The sequence below is a fragment of the Aspergillus homomorphus genome, assembly GCF_003184865.1.
Source record: "Aspergillus homomorphus CBS 101889 unplaced genomic scaffold BO97scaffold_19, whole genome shotgun sequence".
Classification (NCBI taxonomy): domain Eukaryota; kingdom Fungi; phylum Ascomycota; class Eurotiomycetes; order Eurotiales; family Aspergillaceae; genus Aspergillus; species Aspergillus homomorphus.
This window is the reverse complement of record NW_020291905.1, coordinates 11,168-31,199: the sequence shown is the minus strand read 5'-3', so window position 1 is coordinate 31,199 and position 20,032 is coordinate 11,168. Positions and strand designations below refer to the sequence as shown.

General features: G+C 53.5%; 7 protein-coding genes across 7 annotated transcripts; 4 read left to right on the top strand and 3 right to left on the bottom strand.

Annotated features, from left to right (window-relative positions):
* Positions 1-639: 639 nt before the first annotated feature.
* BO97DRAFT_66870 (uncharacterized protein) lies at positions 640-1,499 on the bottom strand. The gene has a single exon (XM_025700980.1). It carries the CDS (start codon positions 1,364-1,366, stop codon positions 869-871), a length of 498 nt encoding a protein of 165 aa, XP_025551106.1. The 5' UTR covers positions 1,367-1,499; the 3' UTR covers positions 640-868.
* A 10-nt stretch (positions 1,500-1,509) lies between these two features.
* On the bottom strand, positions 1,510-2,365 carry BO97DRAFT_346012 (DUF3431 domain-containing protein; the record flags this gene model as incomplete). The annotated part of the gene is made up of 3 exons (XM_025691793.1): positions 1,510-1,579; positions 1,638-2,204; positions 2,283-2,365. The coding sequence occupies 3 exons, from the start codon at positions 2,363-2,365 to the stop codon at positions 1,510-1,512; spliced, it is 720 nt and encodes a 239-aa protein (XP_025551105.1).
* Positions 2,366-3,191: 826 nt separating this feature from the next.
* Positions 3,192-7,683, bottom strand: nte1 (lysophospholipase). The gene is made up of 2 exons (XM_025698360.1): positions 7,564-7,683; positions 3,192-7,480 (listed from the first exon to the last, which is right to left on the bottom strand). Exons 1-2 carry the CDS (start codon positions 7,596-7,598, stop codon positions 3,229-3,231), a joined length of 4,287 nt encoding a protein of 1,428 aa, XP_025551104.1. The 5' UTR covers positions 7,599-7,683; the 3' UTR covers positions 3,192-3,228.
* A 33-nt stretch (positions 7,684-7,716) lies between these two features.
* BO97DRAFT_443363 (putative vesicle-mediated transport protein (Imh1)) lies at positions 7,717-12,983 on the top strand (the record flags this gene model as incomplete). Its single annotated transcript, XM_025698359.1, has 4 exons — positions 7,717-7,977; positions 9,191-9,668; positions 9,734-12,803; positions 12,864-12,983. 4 exons carry the CDS (start codon positions 7,717-7,719, stop codon positions 12,904-12,906), a joined length of 3,852 nt encoding a protein of 1,283 aa, XP_025551103.1. The 3' UTR covers positions 12,907-12,983.
* A 285-nt stretch (positions 12,984-13,268) lies between these two features.
* BO97DRAFT_369201 (GNAT family N-acetyltransferase) lies at positions 13,269-14,004 on the top strand. The gene is made up of 2 exons (XM_025692731.1): positions 13,269-13,361; positions 13,432-14,004. The coding sequence occupies exons 1-2, from the start codon at positions 13,322-13,324 to the stop codon at positions 13,914-13,916; spliced, it is 525 nt and encodes a 174-aa protein (XP_025551102.1). The 5' UTR covers positions 13,269-13,321; the 3' UTR covers positions 13,917-14,004.
* A 392-nt stretch (positions 14,005-14,396) lies between these two features.
* Positions 14,397-17,226, top strand: BO97DRAFT_369199 (anoctamin family protein). Its single transcript, XM_025692730.1, has 5 exons — positions 14,397-14,559; positions 14,620-14,776; positions 14,858-15,146; positions 15,211-15,642; positions 15,696-17,226. Exons 1-5 carry the CDS (start codon positions 14,478-14,480, stop codon positions 16,953-16,955), a joined length of 2,220 nt encoding a protein of 739 aa, XP_025551101.1. The 5' UTR covers positions 14,397-14,477; the 3' UTR covers positions 16,956-17,226.
* Positions 17,227-18,067: 841 nt separating this feature from the next.
* Positions 18,068-20,024, top strand: BO97DRAFT_405686 (uncharacterized protein). Its single transcript, XM_025695243.1, has 4 exons — positions 18,068-18,459; positions 18,721-18,736; positions 18,913-19,190; positions 19,250-20,024. Exons 1-4 carry the CDS (start codon positions 18,406-18,408, stop codon positions 19,751-19,753), a joined length of 852 nt encoding a protein of 283 aa, XP_025551100.1. The 5' UTR covers positions 18,068-18,405; the 3' UTR covers positions 19,754-20,024.
* The last annotated feature ends 8 nt before the right edge of the window (positions 20,025-20,032 follow it).

Here is a 20,032-nt window from a genome sequence, read left to right as displayed (position 1 = left end):
GGGGGGGGCAGGGGTAAACCAGCTGGCTGCCTCGGCGGTGATGACGCGGGTGAATTGTCGTGGTGTTGGGAGGAGGGTTGTGGTAGAGGTGGAGGGCGAGTCGATCGAGTAGGCGTTGTTGGTTGTGCCGATAGAGCTATTGGTCTAGCGGGATTGGGGCTTGTTGGATTTGGAGGTGGTAGGTTGTACTGCTGAAGGTTTGATTGGTTGCGGGGGCATTGGGGATGAGGGGGTCCATGGTGAGGGTGTTGTTGTTGTTGTTGTTGTTGTTGTTGTTGTTGTTGTTGTTGTGTTGTCGTCAGGTCTCGTCGGGGCTTGCTAGGTTCCTTCTGTGCTAAAGCTGGTGTTTGTGGAGGCGGAGGTGCAGGTCGTCGTTGAGGACGCCGGGATGCGGAGGACCGCGATTCCATCTGGTCGAGTAGCGTGCCCTGCTGTATTTGCTGTGCACTTCTTACGACTCGTACATCTCGGTCGTGAGGTCGCCAATGACAATCCAGGAACTTTGATGTCCTTCGTCCAACTCAAGCCCTTCAGGCTGGCTCCTGTTTGGCCTGTCTTTGGCATCCAGCGGGTGAGCAGCGTAGTGAAGCTGTGCTGGAGCGCCCGTGGGTGAGGAACTGGAGGATGCTGCTGATCACACCGATGACGGCCAGCCGAGATCCTCGTCAACTGGAAGTCCGTTTCCGACTGTGAGAGATGCGATTTTGTAGTTCTTCCAACCGCCCTGGAAACACTGGTTCTTTCGACACCCGCAACGGTATTGCTCTCGGGTATTGGTGCTACGGAACTCGATATGATGATCGCAAGGTCCACAACCTAGAGGACTAGGATGCGCGTCAACGTCGCGCCGTCATCCTACAGTCCCTATTTAAGGCTCGTCCGTCCCCGGGCCTGCGAAGAGATGCTTCCATCGCCAGCTCTTCCCCCTCCTGGTGATGACAAAGAGGTTGGCTCGAGTGTGTCCGGTGACTAGCCTGAGATGGTTCTCCCCCACCGCTTGAGTTGTCCCCGCGATTGCTGCCTGGATCGGATCGAAGACTCCGGCTAGATTTGGATCCATCTCTTGTACTGATCGAGCCGAAATGGGTTGTGTTGCCTCGCCACTGCTGAGAAGGAGCCGCTGATCTTGGCTGTGTACGAATTGCAGATGACTGGAGCCATAGCGAGGCAAATCGTCCAGGCTGCATTGCGCCTCTGGCAGCGTCATGGTTGCGGGACCGGGCCGCAGACATGACAGCGGATGCGGTTCGAGCCGTGTAATCGCTGGTACTTCCCGGGGTGGACACATGCCAAGCTCATTGTACGGGATCCAGGAACGAAGGCTGTATACCGCATGTCGGGTCTGATATCGATGGTTGACTGTCATTGAGCACAGACACAGAACACAGCACTGAACCCCTCCGGGAACTATCTTCCAATCCGGTAATCGCCAAGCTCACAGTCATGAAGGGGAGACGCTGCGGCCGGTCCACCATCGCAATTGTCCAACATAAATCTGTAGAAGCTCGCTCACGCTTCGTTGGACTCCTCGTCGCAAAGATCGTATAGCTCACAGTAGCACTGCCGGGTATCTGGACAACTGTCAAGTCGTAGACACCGTTAGTATGCATTTGGACCAGCCAGGAACAATCACCTACGCCACGGGTCCTTCCAAGAAAACAATATGCCACAGCATCTCAAACACCGATCCAACCGAAAAATTATCCAACTCCGTGGAGATGGCCCAGTCGCGCATCCGCCGGTAATCTTCCCTCGGTCGGCCGCGAATGCGTTCCCGCGTGAGCGCAAACTGGCCACAGCAAACCCCGCCAATTTCGGGAGGGATCTGCTCCGGGGACACACGGAAGAGATCCATGTAGATGCTGGTGAAGTTGCGGTAGACGACGTTGTGATCGGAGGCCATGTCGGGGTCGAACGGCCGCACGGCCACCGGACACCCCGGGCGATGGTGGCAACGCAGATTAGCGTATCCCATCCGCTCCACTGTCTGCAGATTGAGTCGGCGGAGCAGGGACGGCGAGTCCAGGTCCCGGACATCGTTGTGCCACTGGCTATCACCGCCGTGCATGAACACCGTGACATCGGCCAGGCGGTCGTAATTGTCGATGATGTGCGTCAGATACGCCATGCTCTCGCGGCCCTTGTTCGCGGGGAGATTGGCAAAGCCCGGTTCTTGGTCGGAGGTGTAGATGTATGGCTTCCAGCTAGATGAACGGATTGTGAGTAGGTCTGATTGCTGCTGATTTATTCACTATCTCGCTATGGTCGCGGTGATTGCTTACTGCGGCATCACTCGATAAGCCCAAGAGGTATCCTCTCTGCGAGACTTTGCCACAACTAAGGCTAGGCTTCTGTCTGAATTCATCGTCGGGTGCCGGTCTGTTTACTGTTAGCAGAGCCCACTAGGCTGGAAGAGTTTCAACAATGGGACACGCACGCGAGATGGTGTAGGCCTCATCTCCCATGAGCACCAGAAACAGAAGAACGAGGAAAATGCAACAGATGACCAGTAAGGTCCATGCCCGATGAAGCAGAAGGCGCAGAGGACCGCATGGAGAGGCAGTCATTATCGTACTGCCACAACCATCCACCGGACGGTTCTGTGAGCAGAGAATGGCCCCAGAGGGATTGATTCCCCAGTGGGAATCAGGTGACGGAGATAAGCACCGGAGTCAGTCAAACGTGCATGGTTTGGCTCTGGTTTGTGTCTCGAAAACGAGCAAGGTCCCTTAGAGAGGTTTGTTCAGACTGGACTAGGGCAAGCACGCGTCTTTGAGCAGATGTGCAAGTCAACAGAGTCAAGGGGAAAGATAAACAAACAATTGGGATGGGGAGGAGACGGGGATTAATGCAGAGTTGAGTGGCAGTGTTCGAGCCTGCATTGTGGGGGGAGTCTAGAACATCGATCGGGTAAGGGTGGATGCGGACCACGGATGGGGGCGAGTGGGCACTGGGCAGGCAATTGAACAGACAGTCAGTCAGTCAGTCAGGCTGGAGAGTAGATCATATTCTAGCTTCCTAAATCACATATTTATGCATATATATGCATATTTATGCTTACTTAACATAAGCAAAACCACAATAACAAAGACAGTCCAAGGGTAGGTTGCAGTCTAGCTCGTATGTATCTCTGTCATTAATCAACGGGATAGAAGTCTAATTCTCTATCTAAACAAGATGTATCTGCAATTGGGGAATAGAACTACAAGAAAGACCACTCGGAACTCCTCAGATACTGGCGCGACGGGGCGCTAGCGTCCGTTGAAGTTTCTTCTTCTCTTCCGTCTCTTCCGGCAGCGGCAGAGATCCTTCGCTCTTCAGCTTCTCCAGGTATTCCTTGCCGTACGCGTACCCCACCTGATAGATCTCATCGAATTTCGCAAACTCCAGCGTGCCGTATTTGTCGATCGGCGGCCGCATGTAGAGGCATCCTGGCGTCGTCTTGGCGCGCTCAAGGTTCTCGATCGACGAAACATACGCCAATCGCGCTTGAATCTCGGACAGCGTAGGCGGGTTGGGTAACGAAGAGAAGGGATTCCAGCGATTGAGCACCGTCCAGAACCCAGACAGCGAATCCCCATAGCCTTGGGGAGTATTGTCATCAATGGAGCCCACATCAACAGCAAAGATCACGTCCGCACCCAAGCCCTTCATATGGCCTACAGTAAGATTGTCGATATATCCGCCGTCGAGCAGCATGCTACCCTCGTCGCAGATCGGGGGAATTAAACCAGCAAGCGACATGGACGCCCGGACGTACCGCCACGTGTAGCCGGACGAATGATACTCGGCACGCGATCGGCTGATGTTCGTGGTATTACAGTAGAACTCCAGCCAGAAGTCTTCAATCTGACTGTTGCCGAATGTCTTAAAGATTCCGCGGTTAAATTCGTGCCCAGTCGTGTAGGACACGGTCGGGTAGGTCAGATCCAGCGCAAACCTCCAGATGCTCCCCATACGTCCGGCGAACTTCTTGGCTCGGCCGTACATAGGCACGACATCCGCATCTCGAGCATACAGAGCTCCGATGAAAGAACCGATGGAAGTCCCACCGATGATATCGATCGGGATGCCGGCCTCTTCAAGCGCTTTGATGACTCCCACTTGGGCGATGCCTCGAGCCCCCCCACCGCCCAGCACAAGTCCGAACGAGCGACCACAGAGCCGGCGGGCCAGCCGATGAAAGTCGCCCTTGAACGGCGTCTGGGCCGAGTAGAGAGGTGTCTGGCGAATGCGTCGGGAGGTGTACTTCTGGATCTCAGCCTGGATAACCTGAACCCGTTGCTTCAGTACGGTCCCTAGGCGTTTGGATTGGGGATGCGTGGGCTCGGCTGTGAGACGATAAGGCATCTGGATGTGGTGATGGCCTCCATTAATCCACACCCGGTTTTTCAGCCACTGACGAGTCAGTCCGGGGTGGCAGTATCGTTCTTCATGGATGAGCACCAGCTCTTTCCTAGACGTTGTTTTCATGCCCAACAGGAATCTTTCATATTCACCAATGCTAGGTGAGGACTCTGCCAGGCCAACCAGCAGAATGCAATCAGCCTGGGTGATGCATGTTTGCGTCCACGGTGCATTCACCGTGGTGTCGGCAATGTAGAGCACCATGCCGTATTTTTCTTCGAGATCCGCTAGGTACTGGGTGAGCTTCAGCTTCCCCATCTTACTAAAAGCGTGCCGTCCCAAGTGATTCAGAATGGCAGCTTGGTTGAGAGATGTGACACCGTTTGTCACCCCAATTTGATGCAAGGCTTGCAATAGCCGGTGCCCAAACTCAACAACAGGAACCCCCCCTGTTACCGGCAGAACGCAGACGGTCCGCAGATTGAGAGTAGAGGTTGCGGTCTTTATAGTGCCGGAACTACCGCGTTCCACTCCCTGTTCATTGACCGGTTGCTCCACCAAATCTCGCATCCGCTGGGCAATGAGTTTAGATACTTGAATTGTAATTCCGGGATGTTCTTGTGCCAGACTGTTGAACAAAGTTCGAGGAAACTTGGCCAGCTCGGTGTCGCGGATGGCATGGAGAGAAGACGGGCGAGTCGATTCAGTCATCACCTCCAACTCACCAATACTGTCTCCCTGGCCGTATTCGCTGACGACCGTCACCTTCCCATCGGTACCTTCAAGGACCGACCGTAAACGTCCATTCAACACGAGGTAGATAGCGTCACTTTCGTCACCCTGGTGGTAGATCACCTGGCCAGCATTGACCTGTACCCATTCCAAGGCGAAGTCAATGTGAAGGAGTAGACGTGGAAGGATACTCGTCAATCGCTTAGCCAGCGTCAAGAGAGCGATTGGATACCGCTCCGCGATCCTTTCCAGGGCAGCCCGCGGGAGGAATCCAACGTATACATCTGTCTTCGCGATCACGTCCGTGTACGAACGGTACGATGCCACAGCACCAACGTAGCCTTGAATGCCTCCGGGCTTGATCATATACAGTGACTTCCGTGACTGTCTCTTTCGCTTGAACTCGCCAGTGCCAGTCCCCAGGCTTGCGGCTGAAATGCGGGAAGTGTTGGTTTGAGTTCGCCTTAGAGTTGGGAAAGTCTCGTCGCGAGCTTGCGAATGCCCTGGCCGTGAAGATCCAACGAGATCATCTTCTTTATCGCTCACAGGGATGCCCACGTCCAGGAATCCATCAATCACATAATAGAGGCCTGGATGGCGCTCGCCTTGCTCCACTAGCACGGATCCTTGAGGGAAGTAGACGATCTCGATGTCATTCCGCAGTTCTTCCCTTAGGTTGATGACTGGTGGCGTACCGCCAGCACTTGTGACGGACATCGACATCATTGATTCTGTATCATCTGTGGAGCCTTCGTAGGGATCAATGAATCCAAAAGCATTGTTGCTAAAAACTGCCTTTTGGCGTCGAGAATCATAAGAGAGCAGTCTTGGGGATGCGTCGCCCGAATTGTGAGTCTTGCGGAGAAGGTCGTTTGTACTCTCCGTCAGCCCGATGCCCTTCATGATGCACTCCAGTATGGATTCGCGGAAAAGGGCATCCTCATCCACATTTTCTTTCCGGTGAAAAGATCCCATGGATTCGATGATTGGAGCTGGGGATCTCAGAGGCGATTGCTCCTTTTCTGCAAGTGGGCTCAGCAATTTTGGAGCAAAGTTCTCATACCTGGACCCAAAACGCGAGAATTGTATGCTAGAGAGCAGATCCCCGGGACTTACACCTGCAGCTTCGCGCTCATTGAATGAATTGTTCTGGATCACAGCTGCCGTTGGACGTCGTGATGCGCCTAGCTTAGCATGGAGCACGACTTCTTTCCTTCGGAAGCTACTTGAGCGATTTCTCCTACCCGAGAAAGGGTTGTGTAAAGCAATACCTTTTGTAACTTCTTCCGGACCCAATCGATCTCTTTCTTTAATGAACTTGTCCTTGAGGCGATCCAACGCTGCCCCTCGCATTTCGTTTGGCAGGTCATGTGTAGTGAACTTGGTCATCTGCTTCTCGATCCCCAGAACCTCATTGTTCAGACCCAAGTAGGAGTGAGCCGTCATAAATGTCACTCTCTGTAAGCGTGTGAGAATAACTTGTACGATATGCGCGGTTGCCTTGGGATAGACCCTGGTCAGACGGCGAAAAGCACTAGCGGGTATAATTGCAATAGTTGTGTCGACCATGGCTCGTGCCACAATGTCCGGGTGAACCGACTTTTGACCATGCTTGCCTCGATGCGTCCTTGTACCGGGTTGGGTATCCTGGGTATTGGGCGTGAGCGGGGTGTAATTTTCTCCAAGATTCAAGGGAGGCACGGCGGGCAAGAAGTCCCCGCTGTCGTTGACATGGGAGGTAAAGCTTTTGCGGTCCCTAGGAAGAGTCCGCGGCGACGCATCGATGGCCTGGGGACTGGCCGGAAAAGATTCGGGCGCATGCGAAGCCGACGGTCCTAGGACGGATGAGCTCGGTTCGGCACTGTCGGCATATCTCAATTGAACATCCTCCGTAAACAAAGATAATATGGAGAATAGAGACGACATGGAGGCGCCATTCTTGACTTCGGTCAAAAGTTGGTAGCCTTGCCTCTCATCCACGTTCTGGTCATCCTCGTCCGACGACCCGCCGCTCATGCGATTCGCATCTCCCTCTTCACCTGACTTCCCGTCTCGAACTGACTTCACAAAGATCTGTACCAATCCGTCGACAACCAAGCAGAAGCCTTTCTCTTCCTCCAATAGAAGCGTCTCGCCCGCGATCAGCTTTCTCGTTTGCATTGTTCGCGTCAACTCGTGAAACACCGGTCTTTCGAGATAACCAAAGACCTTGATAGCGCTGAGAAACTCATCCAGGTAATTGGCCAGACCGGGTTTGGAATCCTCCTCCTGGATGCTGGGAAAGAGGTCGAGCTGAGGTTCCTTGCGCTGGGGTTCGGGGGGGAGTCGGCTGTACATGTTCAGGAAGCGGTATCGTATAAACCAGCTGATGGTCGATACGACGGCCAGCGCAATAAGCAGTCTGTTGTTGTTGTATTGGGCATTGTGTTAGTATGTTGTCAAGTTTCCGCTCAAGGATTGGACCCGTCTCGATCGAGGACTCACAGCGTTGTGAAGTTCATTGTGAAGGTCAAGCTCATGGAGAACAGTGTGAAAAGCCATGTTGGCACGGTAATGGTCGAGAAAGTGACAATCCAGTACAGCACACCTGGAATGACCTGGAAGAGGACGGAAAACACCCAACCAATCCAACCCACCATGGTTGTCGGAGTTGGAGGGGGTACTGGCGGGGGTGGAAGATGGGAAGAGAAGCCGGGCACCACGGAGATGCTGGCGGTTAAGGCCGGGGGGGTCGGAAATGCGAGGAGCGAAGCAGAAGTTGGCGAGGTGGAAGAGAAGACATGCTGGAGAGAAGAAGTGTCCAAACTTGTGGAATCCAGCAAGGTCATAGCGGACATTCCGCCGTCGGTCATGATGCCATCAGATTTCCCTGCTTTGGACGGCGGCCGGCCCGCTAAGGTACGGGGGGGAGGGGGGACAGTGGACTAGTCACGGATGGAGTCTCAGATAGGCGGCGAGGACCACCGGGCAGACTAGCACATGTCCGTTGGGTTTCCCCTCACTGAGTTTGCACGATTCGACCTGGAGACGCCGCAGGTAGGGATTCAGTACAGTGCAGGTCGCTCAGAAACTCTCAGTGCACATCACAACATGAAAGTCAAGCAAGTCAGCAACAGACAAGCTAACAACGTGGGCGGAGGAATGACTGTGGCTGGTTTATTGTGAGATGGAGAGAAGTGAAACTGGAAGGGGAATTGAAGGTAACCTTAACCGCATTGGTCTTAGTAGCAACGCCCCCGTCCATGTTTCTGATCATCCTCGGAGAATGGTCCAGACTGCTAAGTGCCTTAGTTGGACATTGCTAGAATTAACTAGTAGGTCTATAGTTAGGTTACACTTCATGGGCTAATTCTTAGACAATTATTTGTTCCCCTTCTCAACTGTGTTCAGCAAAGAACATGTGCACTGTGTTGTAGCTAGTAGCTATTGGCACTATATCCGAGGGGGTTTTTCATTCTACTTATAGTATCTTATAGTATGATAGTAAGTACTGCAGTGCGAAGAAAGACATGTTCGCAGCAGGATAAATATATCTAGGATCACGACCGGAAGTAGCTGCTAAATAACTTCGAGTTCTAACTTCTCCGTATATTAAGCTATACTGATGAAGAGCGGCCAATGCTCGGTAGACGCATCTTTCTTATCCTAAGAAGAATAAAATCAGCCACGCCCAGGTATCAGCCCAGGCTCACAGCATCACCATTGTCACCCCGAATTGGTTTGTATTCATCACCCTTTTATTTTTCTGCCCGTTCCCGTCGACGCCTTGGCCGCCCGCCCTACCAGTTGAGACCAACTGCCGCGAATAAGCCTCCACCGCCGCCCGCTGCGGAATCTCCCCCAGCCCGACCAACTGTCTGTCCTTACATGCTGCTCCCCTTCTTCCCTTTCTTTCGTTTATTCCTCCTCACTATCCTCCTCGGTCGCATCTTCCTCGTCTGTCTCTCGTTCGTCCATCTTGTCGTGGCCTTGGCTCACAGGCCCGCTCCGGCCATGTTTCAGGTAAACCCATACCGTGTCCCGCTCCCCGAAATCAGGCACCCCGACCGACCCTCCCCCTCGTGCACCTGCACCTCTGGCCCGTGCTAATCCAAGCCACACAAACAAACAGCGTTTGCGCGACGCAATCGACTCGCGGATTGCCGAGGAACAATCCCGGCAACGCTCCGCCCAAACCTCCATCTCTCGCTCCAACTCCGCCCGCCAGCCCTCGAATCGCACCTCTTCCCCATCCTCCCGGCGTCCTGGCGGCCGGCCGCGCCGCAACACCGGCACCCCGGTCCGCGGACCCGATCCCAATGAATTTGAGCCCGAGTTCGCCATCGGTGATGATGATTCCTCCAGTAGGTCGGGTACGCCGCGGCCTGACGCAGCGGGAGGAGGAGGAGGTGGAGGAGGCTCCGAAGGCTCTCCCGAGGGGGCCAATAATGCAGCTGCTGGGGAGGGTCAAGCGCCAGAGGGAGCTGTGACAGAAAAGGAGGGTGCACCAGCCGCTGCGGAGGGCAGTAGCAACCAGTCGCCTTCGGACCTACCCCCGGAGGTCAGGGTGAAGCTGCGACGGTTGGCCAAGTTGGAACCGCGTTATCAAGGTACGGAGCGCAACAGATAGAGCGCCGGTCGTGTATACTGATCTGTTGGTTGTGCGATTCTCTAGAACTACTGAAGGCCTACCGCATGGCACATTCGCGAGTCCTTTCCATCGAGCCTTTCGAAGCCGCTCTCCGCGAGAATACCCCCTTGACTTCCATCGGCGAACCCAAAGCGCTGACCGAATACTTGAACCAACTGTCGTTGAAGGGGGATATGGTGGTGGAGGAGCTGAAGCGGGTGACTACCGAGAGGGACGACTACAAGAAGAAGTTGGAAGAGGCTCAGAAGGCGACCAAAGCTGCATTGGAGGAAGTTGCCCAACTCAAAAGTGAGAAGGAGTCGATGGAGAAAGCTTCGAAAACTGAAGGGTCGGATGCTAAGATTGAGGGAGGGGCTACGAAGGACGATGCTACGACCACCGCCAAACCGACGGAGAAGTCAGCCGAATCCCAGGGCGAAAGCGAGGAGTTCTTCTCCTATGATAGCGAGATCCCTCGTCTGGAGTCAGAGTTGAAAGAAAAGCAGGAGGAAATCGAATCACTGAAGGCCCAAACCGAGTCGCTGAAGCGCGATCTTGCAGTGGCTCGCGAGTCAACTGAGGGCATGGTACACAACCTCGAATCAGCAACCAGGGAGCTCACGGAATTGCGAGACTTCAAGGGCAAGCAGGACACAGAGCTTGAGAAGCTCAAGTATTCCAAGCAGGGAGAGCTCGACGATCTGAAGGCCAAGCTCGAGAAGTCGGAGGAAATGGCATCGAAGACCAGTGCGGAGATCGAGAAATTGAAGGCCGACTTGAAAGAAAGGACCGAGGAAATCGACAAACTCCAGTCTCAGGCCTCGCCGTCGCCCGCTGCCGGTCAAAATGCTGATCTCACTGCGAAGTTGGAGAAAATGGAACAGATGAAGGAAGCCAACGAGAAACGCCTTGGTGTCCTCCAGGGATTGGTTGACAGTCTCCGATCTCAGCTGAAGGAAAGCGAGGAGGCAATGTCGAACCTGAAAGCCGACGTTGAGCAGAAGAAGGAAGATAACCTGCAACTACAAAATGTCGTTGACTTCCTCGACACCAACTTGGAGGGCAACGCCACATGGCAGCAGACTAAGGAACAAGTCATCGGCGGCAAGCAAGCTAATTTTGATGACCTTCGTGAGAGCTTGGCTGTCAGCCCTAGCACCACCGAAACCCAGCAGGAGCCGACAGAGACTGCAAAGCCAACTGCGAACCCACCAAGCGCCGCGGGAGGTGGAAAGAAGAAGAATAAGAAAAAGAAGAAGGGCGGTGCCGGCGGCGCTAAAGGCGGCGAGGAAGTCGGCAAAGCCACGGAGACTGCTGCGTCTGAGCGGGATCCGTCGCCGAGCGCGGAACCTGCTTCTGCCCAATTGACCGCGAAGGTGACTGAGCTGGAGGAGAACATCGAAACACTGAAGAAGCAGCTGGACGAGAAGGATGCGGCTATTGACCGTCTTAGCTCGAAACTCAAGGGAGAGGAGGATCTGAAGGAGGAAATCGAATCCCTCCGTGACGATCTACTTCACATTGGTCAGGATCATGTGGAGGCCAAGGACAAGGTGAAGGTGCTTACCACAGAGAAGCAAGCTCTGGAGGAGACCATCTCTAAGCTAGAAAAGGAGTTGACGAACTTGCGCACGAATGTCGCATCTCAGGCGTCCCAGAGCGCTGATTCGGAGAAAGCACACAACGACCTCAAGGAAGAGTATGAGAACATCAAGATGAAGTTAACCACTCTCGAAACCGAGCTGTCAGCTGCCCAACAATTGGCTACTACACGCTTCAAAGACATCACGGATCTACGCGAGACTCTTCAGAAACTCCAGCCAGAAGTGAAGAAGCTGCGTGCTGAATCTTCGGAGCTCAAGTCCGTCAAGGAGTCACTCGCAAGCAAGACGGGCGAATTGAGGACTCTGGAAGGCAAACACGATGACCTGCGGGCCGAACTGAAGACCCTCAAAACCACCATGTCTGACCGCGACAAGGAAGTGAAGACACTCAACCATAAGATCAAGCAGGAAAGCGACAGCAGACTTAAGGCCGAGGAGAAATTGACTGTTGCTCAGTCTGATTTGAGGTACTCAGAGAGCAAGAAGCAAGAAGCTTTGGAGGCCAAGGAAAAGCTGGCGTCGGACCTGTCCAAGGCTCAGGAGGAGCTGAAGACCGCCCGCGCCCGGCTCCGCGACGCCGAAAGTCAGGCTAGCCAACTCAACAAAGATCTCCAGGGCTTGCGGGAGGAAATACAACTTAAGACCGCCCAGCACGCCAGCGCCCAGAGTCTTATGAACAGTATGCGCGACCAAGCTGCCGAACTGGGCATGCAGATGAAGGAAGCTCGCGAACGTTGCGAGAGTCTTGAAGAAGAATTGGCGGATGCTCACCGGCTGCTGAGCGAACGCACTCGCGAAGGGGAAACCATGCGGCGCCTGCTGAACGACATCGAAAGTCGCGCCGATGCCAAGGTGCGTGATTTCAAAGAACGCATGGAAGCCGCTATCGAGGAGCGAGATCGCGCTGAGGACGAGGCTAGTGCTCAAGGTCGACGCCGGGCGCGTGAGCTGGAAGACTTGAAGAGTAAGTTACGCGAAGCTGAACGAGCTCTGCGCAGCGCAGAGCAGGATAAGGAGGAACTAGAGCAAACCCAGAAGGATTGGAAGCGTAGACGGGATCAGCTGGAGGCTGAATCGGAGAAGACGACCCAGGAACTTGTTGATTTGCGACAAGCGATGACAGGTCTGCGCGATTCTTTAGATGAGAGTGAGAAGCAAGTTCGCGACCTCGAGAAGGAGAAAGCTGAGCTGCGCCGCTCCGTTGAGGAAACGAACTCACGCTTGGAGAAGCTGCGCAAATCTAGCAAGCTGCTGCCGGATGAAAGTCGCTTCGGCCATACTTCACAGTCATCGCGGTCCTCGATCGATTCCGGCTCTCGAAGAACGATCGCTTCCCCAGTCGCGAAGGAACCTAGTCCGTCGACACGCAGCGGCACTCCCACCGGAGCTGGTGCAGGATCCATTGATTACATCTATCTGAAGAATGTCCTTCTCCAGTTCTTGGAGCAGAAGGATAAGAATTACCAGAAGCAGCTGATCCCCGTTCTTGGTATGCTGCTGCACTTTGACCGGTAAGTACTCATCCCTGTGTCCACGGATATCTAGATCTCAGCTAACCCAACCGCACACAGAACGGACGAGCAGAAGTGGATGTCGGCCATTACATCCAAATAATTGCTCTGGTAGCCTTCAAGCACATACTTGTTTGTAACCGTACATAGTCTCCAATATCCCTACCCCGAACACATGCACTTTGCTCCTATCATTTTCCTCTGTACATTCTTCTCCTATTTATTTTGAAATCGATCGTAAAAGCGCGTGGTGTCGGGTCTCTGAGTCACGCAGGACACCAAAAGTCAAAGCGAAGGCGCGCGAGGGTCCGCAAGGCGTGGTTTTCCAGCCATAGAGAGCCGGCCTCGATACGGTTTTGGTGGGGAAACGCCCCGTTGGGCTGGGCGGGTCTTTCGAGGTCGGGGAAGTCGAGACACAGGTATATAATAACGGGCGCTGCTCTATTAGGGCCTCATCCGTTTACTGAACCAGTGCCATCCATTATTGACGGATCTACTCATATTCTACAACACACATCATGTCTGGCCAACCCACAATCCGTCTCGCGACGCCTGAGGGCAAGTCTACCAAGACCCACACCGACCGTGTTCGATTATACGTGCATCCCCACTAACCGAACCAATGCAGACGTCCCCATCATTCTCCAGTTTATCCGGGAACTCGCAGACTACGAGAAAGCTCTCCACGAAGTCGAGGCAACCGAGGAGTCTCTCCTGGCGACTCTGTCATTTCCCGACTCGACCCCCAAGCGTGGCGCTGTCTACACGGCGCTCGTCATCCCTCCCGCGACCGCAGAAGAGCCCAGCCCGCGACCCGTGGGCATGGCCCTATTCTTCTACAACTACTCCACCTGGCGCTCCGCTCCGGGCATCTACCTGGAGGACTTATATGTGCAGCCTAGCGCGCGAGGCAACGGATACGGCTTCAAGCTACTCAAGTACCTGGCGGCCAAGGTTCTGGAAGTCAACGGCAGACGGCTCGAATGGAGCGTCTTGAAGTGGAATGAGCCCAGCATCAAGTTCTACGAGCAGGTGGGCGCCAAAGCGATGGATGAGTGGACGAAGATGATGATGGAAGGACCTGCTCTGAACAAGCTTGCTGAAGGAATCTGATTGCGCAATTGACTTCATTAAGCGTGAACCGAAGGTGGTCCTTAAAGCGGAGCAGGAAGGACTGGACTTCCATACGCCTTGGCGGTGGAATTTTTTTTTTTTTTTTTTTTTTTTTTTTTTGCAACGCTGAACATGTTTATAAGAACATCGAGATATCCCTCATTGAGACATATTTCTAGCGAGACCCGCGAGAAAATCGGTGCTTTTGACAAATGGACCCACATATTGTCCCTGGAATCGCAAATAGACACAGAGGACTACATGAGTAAGAGAGATTGAGATCATGCGACCGAGATAGATCTTAGAATTGGCGATCGGGACGATCACGACGGCAGATGAATGCATAGTGACGGAGGAGGAGAAAGGTCCAAGCTGCGCACCACACCGCCCAGGGCTAACCCTACAGACAGACAGACAAGCTTCGAAGGTGACGTCGTCATCGCGCGCGGGTCCAACACCCCCCCCTGATAAAAGCTTCAACAGCGAACATATCCTTCTTGCAAGAAGCTCACCACCATACCAAAGACGCACGGATGACCTGAACTCAGAATATTCTGTGACATGGCTTCCACAATCCCACGGGACCCCGTGCATAACAACCACTATGTTGACTACGTCATTCGCTACAACTTTGGCGAGACTGGTAAGTTGCGCTGTGCCTGGCAGGTTGCGACTAGGATTTTCTCGCCCTGACCCAAAGCAGACATCCCACAGACAACGGAGCAGCTGGAAAAATTGTTGCATAGGCTGTTCGAGGTCGGATTGCAGACTGAAGTGAGACAAGGCGACGAAACCTCACTGCTGGTTTTTGTCCGTGCCGCGCGAAAGAAGAGTCTCCAGCGCGCCGTGCATCAATCTCGGTAAGTCCCAATCGCCTGTCCCTTCCTCTATATATCACCCAGTGTCTGTCGCTTACTGTGGTGTTTTCGACGATGCTTTAGCATTCGCGACTGGCTCTATGGCGTCCGCAACACCGAGCCCGAGGCAGAATCCTCGGCCGAGCCGCAGTCCGAGTCGGAGCGGCTGCGCGTTATATACCATATGATGACGGTGCCCAAGGAGGCGGGTGGTGCTGGCATCACCCCCAAGCACGGCGAATGGAAGAACGTTGATTCGATCTTCCCCCTGCACGACGAGGAGATGAACAAGCAATGCATGAAAGACTGGAGCCAGAAGACGTTTCTATCGCCTCAGGACCTGGATCAGATCCGGAATATATTCGGAGAAAGTGTGAGTACATCTGAGGCCTTGGGGGCGTAGTCTTCGGGGGACTAACCGTGGCGTGGAAATCCAGGTCGGCTTTTACTTCTCGTTTCTCCAATCCTACTTCAAATTCCTCCTGTTTCCTGCGCTCTTCGGTTTTTCCTGTTGGCTCCTGATCGGGTCGTTCTCCATCGTCTATTCCGTGGCCAATTGCCTCTGGTGCATCATTTTTATCGAATACTGGAAACGACAGGAGGAGGATTTAAGTTGTCGCTGGCAGACGAAGGGGGTCTCTGCTGTCCGTGAGAAGCGCCGCGAGTTCAGGCCAGAGAAAGAGGTCCGCGATGAAAGTACGGGGGAGATCAAGGGTGTCTTTCCGGCGACAACGCGCATGTGCAGGCAGCTGCTCCAGGTCCCATTTGCCTTGCTGTCCACGATTGCTCTGGGGGTCATCATCGCAACATGTTTTGCCATCGAGATCTTCATCTCTGAGATCTATAACGGACCACTCAAGTCGTACTTGGTAGGCTTCTCCAGTCCCTACAATTTTATTCTTGTAAGAAGCTGACGGTTCAGGTTTTCATTCCCACCATCCTGCTCTCGGCCTTGATTCCGACAATGAGCACGGTCCTGGTGTCGGTCGCGACCAAGTTGAATGACTACGAGAACTACGAAACCCAACAGGCTTATGATGTTGCATTGACGCAGAAGATCTTTGTCATCAACTTCATTACATCCTACCTGCCTGTGTTCTTGACGGCTTTCGTCTATGTGCCTTTCGCTAGTCGGATTGTGCCCCACCTCGATGTCTGCCAAGTGACCGTCCGGCCGTTTGTCTCCAAAGAGGACGCTACGACGTCACGTACTAAATTCAGCGTGGACCCAGATCGTCTCCGCAAGCAAGTTATCTATTTCACTGTCACAGCCCAAGTAGTCGGGTTCGCCATGGAGACTATTGTGCCGTTCGTCAAGCAGCGTCTTCTACGAGAATATAAAGATTACCTCCGCAGGAAGAACGGTAAGATCGAGTCGGAGTCCAGTTCCGAAGAAGAGGAATCGCCCGATGCTTTGTTCGACGACCACCCCGACGAAACCAAGTTCCTTGTTCGCGTCCGCAATGAGGCGGACTTGTCTGACTATGATGTGACCGATGATTTGCGCGAGATGTGCATTCAGTTCGGCTATCTAGCGCTGTTCTCTCCCGTCTGGCCGCTAGTTCCTCTCTCTTTCTTGATCAACAACTGGGTTGAGTTGCGCTCCGATTTCTTCAAGATCTGCGTGGAGTGCAAGAGACCCTGGCCGCAACGCGCCGAGACCATCGGTCCCTGGCTGGACAGCCTTGGATTCTTGTCATGGGTCGGCAGTATCACAACGGCAGCTCTCGCGTACATGTTCAGCACCAGCCACAAGGGACCCAACGGCGAGCCGACCACAATCAAGGGATGGGCCTTGCTTCTGACAATATTCTTCTGCGAGCATATCTACCTGATTGTGCGCTATGTCGTACGAGCGGCCATGGCCAAGCTCGAGCCCCCGAATGTGCGAAAGGAGAAAACCGAGCGCTACCTCTTGCGCAAGAGGTATCTCGAGTCCACGGTTGGGGCCAGGACCAGCGACGATGAGATCGAGGTCGACGAGAAAGAAGACCAATCGGAGCAGCTCTCCCAGCTGACTCGGGATACCTTGGAGGACGACGCTCGCTCCTGGGCGACTCACGATACGGATCCCGCCGAGCGGTTTTGGATGCGACAAAAAGGGTGGAAAGAGTCTTCCCACGTGGGCGCGACGATCATCAAAACGCTTAAGAGCGATTCGAACGCGAAAAAGCAGCAATAAACGTCGCACCACTTTTCGCCGAGGGGGGCCTGAACTGTACTATGCTGGCTATGTTACCTGGTGGTTGTCAATTATGAAATAGCATGTTGATAGGCAAGATGATGGCCTGTTATCCCGTTGAAGTCCTGCTCTAACGAGCACCAGTCTATATTTCTGCAAGTTATCGATCGGGTCGCGGAAAATTTCACGATCAGTTGTGTTCTGTATATAGTTTGTATATGTTACATAGGAAGGTTCATAGGTGGTGTACAGCATTTATTTCCGTTATCTGTTCATGGTGGTACTAGTTGTAGGAGATTCCATGCCGAGTAAACAGCCGGTTCTATGCGTTGGCTGTCCATCTTATTGACTGCAGTAGCGATTGGGTTAGTGCTTTGATCCACAGCATCGGTGTTCTGACGCCGACACTCCGACGGAAGCGTCGGAGATACGGCATCAGGAGTGTAAAGCTAGACAGTGCCCATGGGAGGGACATAACGCCATCAAATCCGGGCATTACCATTGGTGCAAGATGGTTGCACCACTCTGTCATTGCCGGATGCATTGTGACAGTACAAGGCCACAATGCATGCTGCCTGGAAGGGGATCTGGTCGCCCCCGAAGCATGCCAATCGTGGATGAGTCAGCGCAGGCATGCCGGATCAGTCATCGACTTGGAAGGTGGTGGGCGGCTTTGTCAGCAATATTGGCGCGAAGGGGTGAGAGGGGCAAAAGCATAAGGACAGTTGCAGATACAATAGAGGCCGTTGAGATATTGTCAAATCAGTATAAATAGCAGGTTGGTTGTTTGGTAGTCATTTGTTTAAATAAAGTAGTTATTTTATTGATATTGATAACATTGTTGTTGGAACTTGTTGAGTAATCATGCCAAGAAAGAGGTGAATCATAGTGACTGCGAGTGCCGGAACATGGCTTGGACACCTGAGGCAGTGATTATTCACCGGATTCCAGCCATTCCCCCGTCCACTTCCACAAGTTCCCTACCAAAGTTCGTTCCTCTCCTTCGTTTCTGTCCAGTGTCCACACGTCACACTGTCTGACTGATACTTTAACTAATCGTCTTCCCCCCTCTCCCCTTCGCTCCCTCAACCTGCTTACGAGATCACTGGGCAGTCCTTCCCCCTTCCCTTTCCAAACGCCCCCCCCCCTCCCCAGATTTATTCATCGCCAATAATAGTCAGCATCTGAACCACCACCGAGTGACGGACATATTCGTACCGTATAGCGTTAGCTTCCACTTCCAGGAAAGCTATCTCCGACGTCGTCTGCTTACCTCATCGCCTCCCACTCCTCCGTTTCCCTTGTCATTCTCTACATCCTCTCTCCCTTCTTAAGATACCAGTACTTCTATACAGGCCGAGCTCTTCGACGGCCCCCTTGCCCAACTTGAATTGGCGATCCTTTGTTTTGTTTTGGCGCGTCTTCGTTGTTTTCGAAGTCTATACTCGCGATGCAGCCCACACTAGCCCCAGCGCCGCATCCAAGCATGCAAACCTCTGCTCAGGTAAGCAGCCTAATCGTGTCGCGGTTTGTCATCAGATCGCGTTGTCCCATCCACCCATGCCCCAGATCGTTCCCGAGTGATGTGCTGGTGGACATTGGACCTTGTTATGCCTGTTCTTACCGTCGCTTCGCGTCCTTTGGGCTCCACGATGGGGGTTACACCCAAGAGTTGACGCGACTGTCCTCAGCGCCTCACCGGTCGCGTCGCGACAGTTATCTGAATGATCAACAGTGGCGATGCTAACACTGATATGTCTCATAGGACCATGCAGACCAGGGTAAGCCATCAATAACCTGTCGACTATCGGAGGAAGGTCGATGCACTGGCCACGGCGATGAAGAATTTCTCGCGTAGCTGGAATTGACTCGACTGGCGCGTCTGTTGACGGCCGCTTCCTCCAACCAAGTCATCTACATCTGCGGAATCAGAATGCTAATTCTATATTTGTATCAGTATTGCATGACCAGCTGCTAGCTGCTCATCAACATATGTCTCATCCACAGCAACCGCGACCGCAACCGCCGACGGCACAGCCCGCGCACATGCAACCCAACAACACGAGTCCTCGCGATCAGAATAACATTGACCCTGCTATCTCGGGCGCCACAATGCTGAGTGGCCCCCCGCAAACACCCCCTCAACCGGAACCGACGAGCCAAGAATCCCCCAAGACTTATGGCAAGCGACCGTTGTCGACTTCGAAGCGTGCTGCCCAGAACCGTGCAGCTCAAGTTAGTGGGCCTCCATCGCTGGCAGATTAGTTGAAATTCTGAAAGACTGACTGTTGCAGAGAGCCTTCCGCCAACGAAAAGAGAGTTACATCCGCAAATTGGAAGAACAAGTGAAAGAATATGATGGCATGTCAGAGACACTGAAGGCCCTCCAGGCGGAGAATTACCAACTGCGAGAATACATCATCAACCTGCAGTCTCGGCTGTTGGATTCACAGGGCGAAGTCCCTGAGCTGCCTAGTAACATTGATCTGAGCCAGCCGCGTACAGAATTGTCTCTTTCGGGACCCGGTCCAGCATCTGCAGGGGCACCGGCCCAGGCTCCTCCAGGGCCTCCCCAGCAGCCCCAAGCGCCCAACCAAGCATCTGCCCCCAACGACGATATGAACTCGTTGAACCGCATCGCTGTTGCTGGCTTGGGTATGCGCAAACACCCGAACGAAGAAGCTAATTTCCTAGGGACCAGCTTTCAAGCTCGCCGCCCACGCGCTGACGAAGGTCAACCGGACGTTTCCGACGCTCCGAAGACGGAAGTCAGTCACGGTCTGCCGGTTGTTTCATGAGACATCGAACTATGCTGCTTCATTGATATTCTACTACCGTTGTCACTTCCTTTTTGCATCCGTTGATCTCTGAGTTTCCCCATTCCGACTGCTCTGGTCTGCAATTGTTCCTCCACCCCTCTTTGTATCCTCCCCGGTGTAAGGCGCGATGTATCTAGGTATTATCTCTGGTCCAGGAAGGAGCGGTGTTTTTGCGTTTGTTCAGATTCTCTTTCTACTTCTTCAATGCTTGAAACCTAGAAGGGAGGAAAATGATAACCATGCTAGCATGCCTTGCGT

Coding starts and splice junctions, on each gene's coding strand:
- nte1 (XM_025698360.1), bottom strand. CDS start 7,598: ATGAGCTTGACCTTCACAATGAACTTCACAACGCT. Junction 7,481..7,563: donor ACAATGAACTTCACAACGCT/GTGAGTCCTCGA, acceptor CAACAACAACAG/ACTGCTTATTGCGCTGGCCG.
- BO97DRAFT_405686 (XM_025695243.1), top strand. CDS start 18,406: ATGCAGCCCACACTAGCCCCAGCGCCGCATCCAAGCATGCAAACCTCT. Junction 19,191..19,249: donor CCCAGAACCGTGCAGCTCAA/GTTAGTGGGCCT, acceptor TGACTGTTGCAG/AGAGCCTTCCGCCAACGAAA.
- BO97DRAFT_369201 (XM_025692731.1), top strand. CDS start 13,322: ATGTCTGGCCAACCCACAATCCGTCTCGCGACGCCTGAGG. Junction 13,362..13,431: donor CCGTCTCGCGACGCCTGAGG/GCAAGTCTACCA, acceptor GAACCAATGCAG/ACGTCCCCATCATTCTCCAG.
- BO97DRAFT_369199 (XM_025692730.1), top strand. CDS start 14,478: ATGGCTTCCACAATCCCACGGGACCCCGTGCATAACAACCACTATGTT. Junction 14,560..14,619: donor CTACAACTTTGGCGAGACTG/GTAAGTTGCGCT, acceptor GACCCAAAGCAG/ACATCCCACAGACAACGGAG. Junction 14,777..14,857: donor CGCGCCGTGCATCAATCTCG/GTAAGTCCCAAT, acceptor ACGATGCTTTAG/CATTCGCGACTGGCTCTATG.
- BO97DRAFT_66870 (XM_025700980.1), bottom strand. CDS start 1,366: ATGACAGTCAACCATCGATATCAGACCCGACATGCGGTATACAGCCTT.